At 32.8% G+C, this 12,822-nt stretch overlaps 3 protein-coding genes and 1 long non-coding RNA gene across 7 annotated transcripts in view; 3 read left to right on the top strand and 1 right to left on the bottom strand.

Annotated features, from left to right (window-relative positions):
* The window catches only part of LOC126915214 (integral membrane protein DGCR2/IDD-like), a 50,920-nt gene that overhangs the window by 7,444 nt on the left and 30,654 nt on the right, over nt 1-12,822 (bottom strand). Inside the window, exon 1 of one of the 4 annotated variants that reach the window (XR_007710068.1) lies at nt 707-4,432. The exons of 2 other annotated variants lie outside the window; for them this stretch is intronic. The gene's annotated coding sequence lies outside the window, so the exon portion shown is untranslated. Of the gene's footprint in view, nt 1-706; nt 4,433-5,119; nt 5,237-12,822 lie in introns of those variants that run through there. One more of the 4 variants, XM_050719681.1, reaches the window with a different exon arrangement.
* Nucleotides 4,432-5,154, top strand: LOC126915222 (uncharacterized). Its single transcript, XR_007710075.1, has 2 exons — nt 4,432-4,897; nt 4,986-5,154. It is a non-coding gene; the product is annotated as an uncharacterized LOC126915222 (long non-coding RNA).
* LOC126915201 (katanin p60 ATPase-containing subunit A-like 2) lies at nt 6,313-9,982 on the top strand. The gene is made up of 8 exons (XM_050719657.1): nt 6,313-6,642; nt 7,024-7,094; nt 7,455-7,655; nt 7,766-8,027; nt 8,356-8,524; nt 8,582-8,694; nt 8,891-9,093; nt 9,256-9,982. The coding sequence occupies exons 1-8, from the start codon at nt 6,586-6,588 to the stop codon at nt 9,638-9,640; spliced, it is 1,461 nt and encodes a 486-aa protein (XP_050575614.1). The 5' UTR covers nt 6,313-6,585; the 3' UTR covers nt 9,641-9,982.
* Nucleotides 11,218-12,563, top strand: LOC126915210 (G-patch domain and KOW motifs-containing protein-like). Its single transcript, XM_050719671.1, has 4 exons — nt 11,218-11,434; nt 11,545-11,902; nt 11,982-12,115; nt 12,200-12,563. The coding sequence occupies exons 1-3, from the start codon at nt 11,295-11,297 to the stop codon at nt 12,075-12,077; spliced, it is 594 nt and encodes a 197-aa protein (XP_050575628.1). The 5' UTR covers nt 11,218-11,294; the 3' UTR covers nt 12,078-12,115; nt 12,200-12,563.

Below are 12,822 nucleotides of genomic sequence, written 5' to 3'. Positions count from 1 at the left end.
TAACATCGTAGAAGTGTCGTTGGAGAGAAATATTAGGTTGTTCGAAAAGTTTCTTTCGTTTTATAAAGAAATGATAGATGTACGATATTTTTTGCTTTATATTATTTTATTGAATTATGTGCGATCCACCTTTCTCCAATTTAATATAAAATAACATAAAACAAAAAATGTTGTGTATCTATCATTTCTTTATAAAACGAAAGAAAATTTTGCGACAATCTAATAGAAATTTAGCTTTAACACAATATAAAAATGGATTGTTATGCCCCTAGGAGATAAGAACAATATGATTAATATTAATAATGAATACGTTAACGTAACGTAAAGCAGCTTTTGCAGAAGGCTATTACCTGAAAATGTTTACTAAAGAATGATAACATAAATTTTCTTAAGTACCCCATTTGATACTTAATCTACTTTGTAAATACTGTACGTCCTAACTTTGAAAGAATGCAATTTTAGCCAGAATGTTTCAAATTACCTAGCCGTATTGTTTCCTTGTAATATAATTTATATTTACATTATCTCGCGTAATTCTTTCCACTTTATTGACTTCTAAACGTTAATGTAATATAATTTTTATAATATAATTTTAATCGAAGTTATTTAAAATTTGTAGTATCTCATCCCTACTAGAATAATATTAACAAATGTGCAGAGCTCAAGTCGAATAACACCGGCTCAGATAAATAATCATCAAACTTACTTTTGTTATCGTCGATGTCAGTGATTTTAAACCAGCCAACGTCCATGGCAATCAATATTATTTAGCCGGTCTTAACGCAATGTAAAAAGCAAAGAAAAGAGGAAGGAAGGAAGGAACAGGGAAACAAAGAGATAAAACGAATTTTTCATTTTCTCGAAACTAGATCGAGTTTCAAGCTGCTCGTAAAAGAGTCTGTAGCCAATCCGACTAAATTCGACGAACCGCGCTTTAAAATTCCCAGAGAACTGTGATAACCATCGAAATCTGTACAATTTGTCGATTCATCGCTTGATTAAAAAATGGAACAAAATGAGGCTGATCAGCCGGCCTTTGAACTTCTAATTATCCCTATCGTTATACCCTAGGTTGAATGCTACGATATAAACCGAAACAGCTATAAGTAGGGTTCACGTGATTGCCGCCATCTATTATTCACGCGTTACACATTCGCCAGACAGACGCGTCTAACGGTTGACATTGTTTTCTACCCTCAGTTCCAACGCAATTACGTTGCTACGTGCAATCAAGTCTCGAGTGAAGCTAATGATAAGTTGTTGTTCGATCCTACACAATTACTAAAATTATTCAAATTAAACTAATTTAGTCTAAAAAAACAAGTAATTTCGTTATATATTTCCTTTCATAATAAGCCATGGTTGGAATATAGTAGCTGACGAAAATATTCGTATATTTGTAGAAACATTTTAGGGCTGTATTATGCATAACGGCACTATAGAATTAATACTGTAACAGAATTCTACTATCATGGTTATGCTGGTAATATTCGAAACAAATCTGAAAATCTATGTAGATGTTGTAAGATATTCAGTACGAGTACTGTGCATTACTGGTATGTACATAATCACGACGAGATAAGGAAGGTACTGTTCTCTATTGCTCATCGCTACCCGTTGCTAGTAGCAACGTACTATGCATATATATCTCGTAAAGATTTTAAATGTAGCCAACGAAACCATTTTTAATATTTGACTATCGTGACCCATTACAGTTTCATCACTTTCAATTAATTGAACACGACCCGCACCTTAAGACTAAAATACACAATATAAGTATGGCACAGAAAATCTTTTAAAATTTACGGACGACTATTTATGGTATTTAAAGGCAGCAAAGATAATAATTAGCTGCGGATTTTCCTCGAATCGTAGCATACAATATGGAATCTGATTATTAAAAATTACAGTGGAAATACAGTGGATTTCCATAAGATACTCGTGCTTGTGGCATTTTGGAAATAAATTCTTAACCCAAATGGACAACCTCGATATTCGAGAAATTTTGTGAAGCTGACGTCAATGGCGATATGTACTGTTGTTGTGCTATCATCTCATAGTAAGCTGTATTGATTGCACTTCTATTCACGGAATTGATTTATTCCACACAAAAGTTGACAACAATAATCGAAAAAAGAAAAATATATTACCGCCTTTCACATCAGCATACACAAGCACATAGGATTTCACACGAATATACACACTTGTAAATTCGACGAAACGATCAAATTTAATTATTTTTCGATTTTTCGGGCATCAAGTACTACATCAAACGTTACACATCAAACGTTAAAATACGGCGAGCATACAAAATGTACAAACCACTCTAAATTAATTAACTTTGAACGTTATTGATTAATTAAAAAAAACCACTGTTGCGTTGAGTTTTACATTTTAAAAAGTTGTTATCCGTTTTTGCTTTGTTTAAAACTAAAAATACGACTACGTTCATTGTAAGTCGTAAATATCCCTTTTATTTATTTAAACAAACAGATATTTAAACAAACAATTTATAAATATATAATTTATTTACGTATATTTGTAATATCTGTTTTATAAATTTGTACAACCATTTATCCATTTATCTATTTTATTTGCATATAATTTTTATAGATTTTTTTTGTTTTTTTAAAGAACGAAAAATTGTGATTCTATTTTAAGACATGTCAGGCTGAAGCGATACGCGATATATATTTCTATTCGGATTTCACCGTCGTCGTAACCGATGCTATTGGAAACGTTTCACAATAGACGTCTTAGAAGCGCTTGCAACGTCCGTCATGTGTAAGGCTCTACCACTGAATCGCGGCTGCCATTTAGTGATTAAGGTCGATCACTTAGAGACGTTAATCCGCCATAATGGTGAGCAATACATCGAAGCCATTATTGAAAGCATAGTTACGCTTTAATTTCATCGATCTTATTCACAAATAGAAGTGTACAAATTATAGGATTTCCAAATATTTAGTTTAGTTAAAAGGAGATATGAAAATGACAGGTATATTCAAAGGATAAAACAGAACCGTACGATTGTAAAGTTTCAAATCATTATAACTATTTAAATTTGAAAAATCCTACTATATTTATACAATATATTTTTATTAAGAATGGAAGAAATTTCGAAAAATCCGCCAACAATTTTTGCTGTCGTCTTGAAGCACACCATATGTTAAGCTTCTTCGTCGTTACAAATTTTATCGCGGATGTAACGAATGTTTCGAACATGTAGCACGCACGCGTCAACGCCTACATTTGGATTTTAAATATATGTTTTATGCATTAAATGTATTTGTACTTTCTTGCGCAATTTCTTTTAATTTGTTACGATATGGAGGGTTTAATTACGTTTAAGATATCTATCTGAATCCTTTAAATTCAAAGTTCTTTAAAAAATTACGTTACGTAAAATAATCGTTTTTCCACTTTATTGTATCATAAAATAGTTACTTAAATTCATATTACTTAAAGAATCTTTCTACAGAAAGAATAAAAAAGAATAAAATCCTATATGTTAAATTTTACGTGGTTGATGGAATACATAGCGATGACGAGAACTAACTACAGACAACAAGAAACTATTAGCGAAGGCAACTGGTGACTATGAATGTCGTCTCTATAATATGTGGCGACTAAGGAGAACAACTACCAACTACGGATAACAAGTAACAACCAACTGTCTCGTTTCTAAGAGGCAACTAACTTGCAATTATCCTCCTTTGATGGTTTCTGTAGCGTGATATACGTCTTGAACGTAGTTAAAGAATATGGTCGCTGCTGAATGGCGATTTGACAGCAAGGCGATCCCGCCAGTTCAAAGCTTGACATTGCAAGCTACCGAAAACCATTAATTAACCATCTTGTTATCGAATATCTAGCTTTCAGAAGAACCCTTGTGATATGATATGACGTCATGACATTTTTATGACGAAGATGAACAAACACCGACCTCTAACGAAACAAATTTTTATTAAGTGCCGTATGTGGGTTGCAGGCCGGCCAACCAAGGAAATTTATCGAATGTATAAAGTAAAATATATACGAATATATTCGATATATCATAAAATGCCCGCGTTATATCGTCTAACAGCATAAAGAAAGCTGAATTTAAGGAATTAAAAAATTGAAATACCAATTATAAGAGAGTTAATTAAATTCAAACCTATCGATGGTCTCATAAAGACCTATATTTCCTGGAAATTGATATCTTCCGAATTCTAAATTCTCCTTAGAAAGTATCATAGAGAAAATATGAAACTTGAAAAGTACATCACGCTGATGCCTCGATAAACCGTCGTGTCGATAAATCCATGTGTCCGAGCGATGAATTTTCCCCAAACAACAAAAAACTGAAGGGAAATCTTCTTTGAAGAACGTGACAAGGTAGGGGAAGCGGGAACAATGATCACGCGATAAACTGATGGTTTATGTACGTATAGAACGAGTGTTGCGAGAGAATTATCGAGAAACAAAAAAAGAAAAAATAATCGTTGGCCGGCGCGACTATACGCTGTCGACGGGCAAACAGCGACTGAGACTAACTGAAACGAACTCTGTCACAGTATGAGCACGGGCTGCGTTCGCGGGTCGATCGAACACGTTCTGCGCCTCTCCTCGGCACCGGCGTCAAAGCCACCCCCGATGGCTGCAACGCACTGGTGCACTTGCAACATTAACCACTGGTCCTTCCTTTTTCGTGTGATATTATACCAGCATCTGTGATGCCATTTCAAAGACCGCAATCAAAGCATTAAATGCCAGATTAAAGCGACGCGATAATATTACCCCAATATTCGTCCGTAAATGTTACCGTATAGATGTTTAATTAAGCATTATTATGCTTCGAATAATTTACTATCACATGTTCCACAAGAAAACATATGTTTCACTTTTCCCCGTAGTATGATTGTAATTTATAACAAATATTTATAATTTATAATTTAAAATATTTATAATTCATTGAAAGTATCTTCCTGTCACGATTATAGGCGTAAAATGTCAAATTAAAAGTAAAAAATTAAAAACATATGGTATCCCGAAACCAAACGTACGACATGGCGAATCACGATGATACGATAAAAATTGATCTATGTCTTGATTTATTCAAACAGAACGAACTTACTCGAACTTTTCCAGAATAAACGATTTATTCGATAATATCCGTCACCAGCTTCTCTTCCTTCAACGGTAACAACTGACACCGAAAGCTCGAGAGACCCGAACGGTGAGACGTACCCAGAAGCAATGAGGTTACCTGGGCAAAGAGTCCCAAAGACTAAGGACGTGGGAAATTTCGAGAAACGGAAATGGAAACTGGAGTGGCGCGTCAATCAGCACTGACGGAAACTAATAAAAATGGAAAAAACCAAACTAATTCGTTTCACAAATTATTAAAACGATATTATTCAAAATTTCACTTGATTTTCTCACTGCACACGTCAATATTTGTCGAAACATCAATATTAAAAAGTTAATAAAAAAAATATCCTCTTTCTTCATACCTGTCTTTCTCCCGGGCGGCGAAGGAATACTAGAATGTTCGAGAACAACGGATACTTTTTGATTTTATCTCAATATCAATTTCAATCTTTTTAAACGAAATATAATGTTCTTCGTTCGATGCTAAAGGAAACTGAGAAGAAACGTCGAAAATTCATTAATAAAACGAATTTCCTTGTTTCTGTGAGATAATAAACTTGATATACGTATTGATTTTTAAAATCAATATAGCTAACCAATGGGCACACTTTTAACAAGGCTGATGGAACGTACCAAAAATCTTTCAAGGTGGTCTTGGCAACGGAAGAGTCGAAAATATGAGAATTATAAATGAAAAATTCCAATATTTTACAGCTGGCAACGATAAAGAACTCCAGATATTCTCCTAATTAATTTACAACAAATTCGCGTATATGATCGATAGCTGACGTCATTGTGTCCCACAGCTCTTGTAAAACGATAAGAATTTCCTGGAAAAGCTTGTAACCACGAAATGAAAAAGATGATAAAACTTCTAACAAGAGTACTGAGACGAGCAACTTTGTACTTACCCCTTCGGAGTAAGGAACGTGATTAAACGTCCGCGAGTTCGAAACTTTTGTAAGTCACTGCACGGCCGCTGCTTATGGTGGAAATGTAATAGATATAAGTACAGAGCGCGTGAGCGAACTAAAAACGCGATATAGGGATAAAGAGAGAGACCGTCCTTCTCTAAAGCCCGCGTACTTGTACCGGAAATATGTAACAACGGTAAACGAGCGCCGTCAGTGTCCACTAGTGTGCATGCCCGATTAAACAAGGACAGAAAATGCTTATATACAGCCTTCTCTTTCTATTTCCATGTCGTATCCATCTTACTATATAGTAGACAGGACTCGACTGTTCCATCATTATATTCGCACCCTGCTTATGTGTGCGAACAAATCGTTCGTCTCCTGTTTGATGCTCAATTTTCAACGGAGTTGAAGGGAAACTTTATAAGAGAAAGGAAGTTACGGATTGTCTCAAAGTGATAAACGAAAATTCTCGTAACTATCGAAAAACGATAGTCAATACAAGGATATCATTATCACATTTAAAACTATCACAATGAACGGTGAATCATCGCAGCAAGGTACCACAAATAAGATATCTCAATCTAAAGAGGTAAGGAATATTCTAGATTTTGCACTTTGGAACTTCCATGACAGTCATGAGTGTGTTTTGTCATTGATATGCCATATTGCGTTTTTCACAATTGTTGTTCATTTTTTGATTGATTTTATATCTATGATTTGTATTTGATTTTGTATCTATGATTTTTTCTTTCTATAATTCTTATAATTATTGTCAATAATTAATTATTTATAACCATTTACGCTGTATTATATATCATTAAGATTTATCTTTGCGCGTATCAAGATAGTAGATAACAAAATTATGTGTAACAAATTTATTAAACTCGCAATGTAACAGAAAATTGCATGAAAATCTTTATATTATTAATAATTATTGTTAATAATAAAAAAAAAATAAATGTCGCATTAGGAGGAGAGTCATACTTCGGAACGTAATCGGAACATATTGTACCTTATATGTGATTATTTGGAACGCAATGGGTGAGTACATTGCAATTTAGATATCTTCTTAGTTGCAATTTTTTTCGAATAATATCGGTGACCAATCGAAATAGAAATTAGTGCGGAAAGAGGGGAAGGAATCAAAATTTGAAAATCGACATCGGTAACTCGGTTGTTATAGAATAACTCAATCGATAACGTAGATAAACTAGTTATAAATGAAAATATATTTAAATTCAAACTTTAAAAATTAGAAATTAAAAAGCAGAAGGATAGAAATAGAATAGATAGATAAATAGAAAGGATAGAAATAAAACAGTTGTCCCAATTGATGATTATCGTATAGTGTGTACTCATAGCATAAAATTTGTTCAATGAATTAAAAATTATATTTTTTAGATATGTAGACATTAGCGATGTATTAATCCGGGAAGCTCGTCTATCTCGGAAATATCGAGTCTGCGACAACGTCAATTTGGAAATTATTCTTAGAGAATATGAAAATTATTACAAGATGAAATTCCAAAAATATCCTATATTGTGCAAGAAAATAACTGAAAAGGAAATAAAGACGAGGGAAATGACAAATGCGAACAAAGTGTAAGAATTTAAATTATTTAACACTATTCAACTTTCTCAACGTATTCAACGTATCTATTACAATATCATTCAATCTTCAAAGAAGTAGTAAAACGTGTCAAATCTGTTAGCAAACAAACGAGAAGTGAGTCTGTATCTGGGTCTGTGGAAGGGAGGAATGCACAACAGAAGATGAGGGGTGATGCTACGGATGATATTAATCTTGCAATGACAGTGACACCAATTTCTGCCAATGAAAACTATGGATCTTCATCACAAGAGCTATTTAACGTCTCAATGGAACAATTCAGGCAATCAAAGATATCAAACTGTGCTCGGCACCTTTATATAGACAATCCAGAATTGCAGAAGATTGCTGAAGACATTTTATCCGTAAGTTATTTTCAATTAATATACGTATTGTAAAGCTTTTTAAAAATAAAATACCTATCCTTGGATAAACAATATCCAACAAATGTATTGTTGTATATATCCACTGTATATCCAACAAATACCTTGGATAAACAATCCACTGTATATCAATATCCAACAAATGTATTGTTGTATATATCCACTGTATATCCAACAAATACCTTGGATAAACAATCCACTGTATATCAATGACACAGGGATTTCAGTAAAGCTTTAAATAATGAATTACATAACACTCAAGGAAATTAATACGGAGATTATGCACCATTTCATCTTTGTATTGTCGCAGGAAATCATACTGAAAAAATTTAATGTATATTGGGACAACATTGCAGGCCTAGAGGAATGTAAATCTGCCATTAAGGATGCCATTGTGTATCCCCTTAAATACCCTATCTTGTTTAAAGGCCCATTTGCTCCCTGTAAAAGTATTCTGCTATATGGACCACCTGGTACAGGTAAGATACTCGTATTTCTTTCATTCCCATACATGTTTACAAGCAATTATGAAATAGGGAAGACGATGTTGGCGAAGGCAGTCGCAACAGAATGCCAATGCAACTTTTTTAACATAACGGCCAGCTCATTGGTGGACAAATGGAGAGGTGATTCCGAGAAGTATATCCGTGTAAGTTGATTTCCTTTGTCTATGAAGAAGAGATTCTAGGTTTAAAAAGATTTGTTTTTATTTGTCGTCATTCATATATAAATAGAATAGTTGTTTGGAAAACGAAATGATATTACGTTCGTGATGAAACAATGAATTTAAGGAATTTTGAATATAATATTTAATAAATAATAAATACATTTGTTAAACTGAACAGGTTTTATTTGAACTTGCCTATAATAATTCGCCAACAATTATTTTTATCGACGAGATTGACTGCATAGGAACAAATAAAAGAGTAAAGTATACATTGTCTAAATTTGCAAAGACATTCAGATCAGAACTTCTTTTTAGATTGGATAAATTAGTAATTAACAGAAATTCTGATGTAGTTCTTTTGGCCGCATCTAATTGCCCTTGGTATGTATATCATTTATAGCTATTTCAATGTTTTCTAAGTAGAAAATATCTTAATATCATAATTATTCATTATCTTAATCTTAATTATTGTGTTGTTCGGAATATTCCTTCGTTATTATTAATATAACAGAACAATAATATTTATTGTAAATATATTATTAGGGATATTGATGCAGCATTACGCAGACGCCTTGAAAAGAATATATACGTATCATTACCAAACGAAGTTACTCGATTTGATATGTTCAAATTATACCTTAGCAACCGATTATTAGAGAATATGGATATTGTGAGTCACATAATAAAATCTACTGAAAAATATTCTTGTGCGGATATAAAATTGCTTTGTACGCAAGCATGGCAGCTAGAAATGAATCCAATGTTTAAAAGACTTGAAGAAAGAGAAACATCTATTACGACTTTGAAATATGAATTAAAGAATTATAAAATAATAGCAAAATTGTTAAAAAAAATGTCACCTACAGTTACGAATGTGGATAGATATGAAGAGTGGAAAAAATGTGTATGCCAAGACAAGATATTTTAAAAAATATAAATGGTTATCATATAAAAATATAAAAATATAAAAATATAAAAGTATAAAAATATAAAAATATAACTCTAATCAATACTAAAAAATAACGCTCTTGAATTATTTAATCTCGTGCAAAAGAATTACTATAACTTATTACGCTTTGCGCTTTCAATAGTCAATCAACAGAGTTCAGTCTAACGAAGAAGTTCCCTCCTACGCTAACGAACTGTCCTGTTTTTGCGTCCAGGCTTTCAGGACATAAATTAAAATATCGTACATAGGCACAGCGTAACAGCGGCTTAAATTTAAGTTACAATAATAATCTTAAAAAAAAAAAAAAAAAAAAAAAAAGAATGTAATAATGCATGGCTATGTCGTACCGTCGCGTATCGGTACTTTTGCCTGTATCCACCCTACAATCAGAATTCAGCGTTTATTCTGGAAAAAAATCATGTAAAAAAAAAAAATATGTAAAAAACCTGGAATTAATAAACAAAGATTTAAAAAAATCAACAATTAAACAAGGGATTGAGATGACCAACCCCGGTCACGCTGCGAACTTCCAACGCGGAAGAGTGGAGCCGTGGCCATGATGGGTGATTCCAGGAATCGGTCGCGTATGGCAGGATCTGCCATGCTTTACCGATCCCAGCCGCGCCGATTTCCGTCAACAGGCACAGTAACGGAGATATTTGGAACAGAAGCAGCCGCATATTCGTCTATCTGAAATTAAAGAGATGATTTCATGTAGAAGATACAAATTCGTTCCCTGATATTGAAATGCCGAACACGAGGAAAATGAGACATGCAAATGACAAAGTCGATGACCAATAGGAAGATGACATAAACAATTGTAGATTGTAAGGAAAATTTTGAAAAATGATACGTGTTCTAATAATAGAATATAAATGATAAAAAGGAGAATGTAATTGCCATTCTTCTATGTATTTTAATTTATGAGACGTAACTTCTGAATGACCTGTAATAGCTTTAAATACATTTACTGGAACTGGCCAAGCATAGAACAAGGAGGCTTAAAAGAGAAAAAAAGGGAATAGATGAAATCGTAAATTATCAGTCTAAATGATAATGTGAAACCATGAAAGCACCACTATGAATATAAAATGATCCGCACTACTATCTACTTCATAGTATACTCTATACGTTTAAAATGCTTCATTAGAAGCTTAAATCTATCAAAATACAGCTCCTAGGGAAATGTAAACTTTCACATGAACACATAATATCGATTTTCTGATTGAAACGTATAGGCAGATATATACTAGCATAAACCACCTTCGGCATTTGGCTGCATGGTGCAGCACTACTCTCTCTGGGATATCCTAGCCATTTTCGGCATTTGGCCGTATGGTGTAGCACTAGCTCTGTAACATAGAAAACCATAGGCGTCAGTTCTTCTTATTTCCTCTCTGATATATGTTTACTTTAATGTCACTTATTCAGGCGCTTGATATATTGTCGGAATGAAATTTTAGTAATGTGCAAGTAATTTTGAGTAGATTAATAAAGTATAATAAGATATTAGATTCATGTATGTACATTACATATTAACGAAATTGAAACTATGTTTTCAAGTGACATCAATCTTTATGTCTAGTATATACATGTGTATTGATCTATAAGTCAGTGTTAAAATAACAAATAAATGGCAGAAGAAGGAAAGAAGATTTCCTTCGGTTTTGCGAAATCTATTAAGAAACCTGTGTTAAAAAATGCTATTCTACAAGAAAAGAAGAAAGTTGATTACATTGAATGCCTTGATGAGAAAGGTATTAAAGTAATAGGGTGAGTTCAAAAAGTAAAATTTTTAATCAAGAAACATATAACTTCAACCTATCCTATAAAAATCACCAATAGCGGAATATATATATTTGAAAACAATTTTTTTATTTCAGTGAGGAAGAAAAAAAAGATGAACCTCTAATTATTCCATTACTAGGTTCAAAAACCTGGCATGATAGAATTGTTAATAAAATAGATGCAAACATTTTCCTTCCGAAGGCAGATAAGGAAAAGATAGGAGACGCTAGTGTTAACGAGGCAAAATCAAAGCTATCTAATGGAAAAACATCGCCAATAATATCAATAAAGAAAGAGCCAGTTGAAGATAGTGAAAATAAAGTTGTTACTTTAGAAGAGCAAGCGACAAAGGAAATCATTGAGGAACTTAAGTCAAAGAATAAATATGAAACTAAAACAAATGATTTAACTTTACCTTTAGTAGAAGATGAATCATTAAGAGGCAAAGAACAGGTACGTTATCAACATATTGATGTGCGATGCACAGATGTGTTACATTTGCATATTATAAATATCGTTTTGTATTTTTCAGTCTACGTTAGAAGATTATGAAAAAATTCCTATTGATGCTTTTGGTGTAGCAATGTTACGGGGAATGGGATGGCAACCAGGAAAGGGAATTGGTTGAAATGAAAAGTATGAATTTTACTCTGGATTAAATTAATTGTATGTATTTAATACATCACTTTTTGGAAAGTAAACAGAGAACATCATTTTTTATTTCACAATCGTTCATTCTAACTATTACAGATTAGTAGCAGCTGTCATACCAGAATTACGACCAAAAGTAGCATCGCAGAAGAAAAATACAGATTCCAAAAAAGAAGAGGAAGAAGTTAAAATCGAGAAAGGAACACTTGTGAAAATTATAGCTGGAAAACAAAGTAATAATTATAGTCAAATAGAAGGATTCGATGATGATGCTGGAAGGCTCATAATAAAACTAGCTCTTGGTGGAAATATAATATCTGTAAATGAATTTATGGTACAGCCAGTGACTAAATCAGAATATTCTAAGAACTCAAAAGTTCAAAGTTAATATGAAGTGTTAGTTTTTCATTAAGGGACTTTTAAGAAAATAAATTTGAATTGACATATACGTATAAAGACATAATCGGACATGTAGAAAAACTAATTCAAGAGTACCTGTAAGTGTGTTGTTGCATGCAATTTTTTAAAGGTCCCTTCTATTTTTATACAAAATATGATAAATGTAGAGGTTTTAGCTCTCAGTATTTTATGGGATTAATTTCAGATACAAAAAAGTATGAGGAATATAAGGACAAGGAATCCAAGGGACTCGAGCAAAAGATGGATAGAAAAAGATCAATGTCCCCTGACTCCGAAGACGGTGAAGATGGTGACAAAAGTAG

The sequence above is a fragment of the Bombus affinis genome, chromosome 4 (genome assembly GCF_024516045.1).
Source record: "Bombus affinis isolate iyBomAffi1 chromosome 4, iyBomAffi1.2, whole genome shotgun sequence".
Lineage (NCBI taxonomy): Eukaryota > Metazoa > Arthropoda > Insecta > Hymenoptera > Apidae > Bombus > Bombus affinis.
Note: the sequence above shows the minus strand (reverse complement) of the source record. Positions and strands in the feature narration are given on the sequence as shown.

Bases quoted from the DNA above. Each gene is read 5' to 3' on its own strand.
- LOC126915201 (XM_050719657.1), top strand. From the start codon at position 6,586: ATGAACGGTGAATCATCGCAGCAAGGTACCACAAATAAGATATCTCAA. The intron at 8,028-8,355 runs GTAAGTTATTTT...GTATTGTCGCAG, and splicing joins TTGCTGAAGACATTTTATCC to GAAATCATACTGAAAAAATT. The intron at 9,094-9,255 runs GTATGTATATCA...ATATATTATTAG, and splicing joins GCCGCATCTAATTGCCCTTG to GGATATTGATGCAGCATTAC.
- LOC126915210 (XM_050719671.1), top strand. From the start codon at position 11,295: ATGGCAGAAGAAGGAAAGAAGATTTCCTTCGGTTTTGCGAAATCTATT. The intron at 11,435-11,544 runs GTGAGTTCAAAA...TTTTTATTTCAG, and splicing joins AAAGGTATTAAAGTAATAGG to TGAGGAAGAAAAAAAAGATG. The intron at 11,903-11,981 runs GTACGTTATCAA...TGTATTTTTCAG, and splicing joins CATTAAGAGGCAAAGAACAG to TCTACGTTAGAAGATTATGA.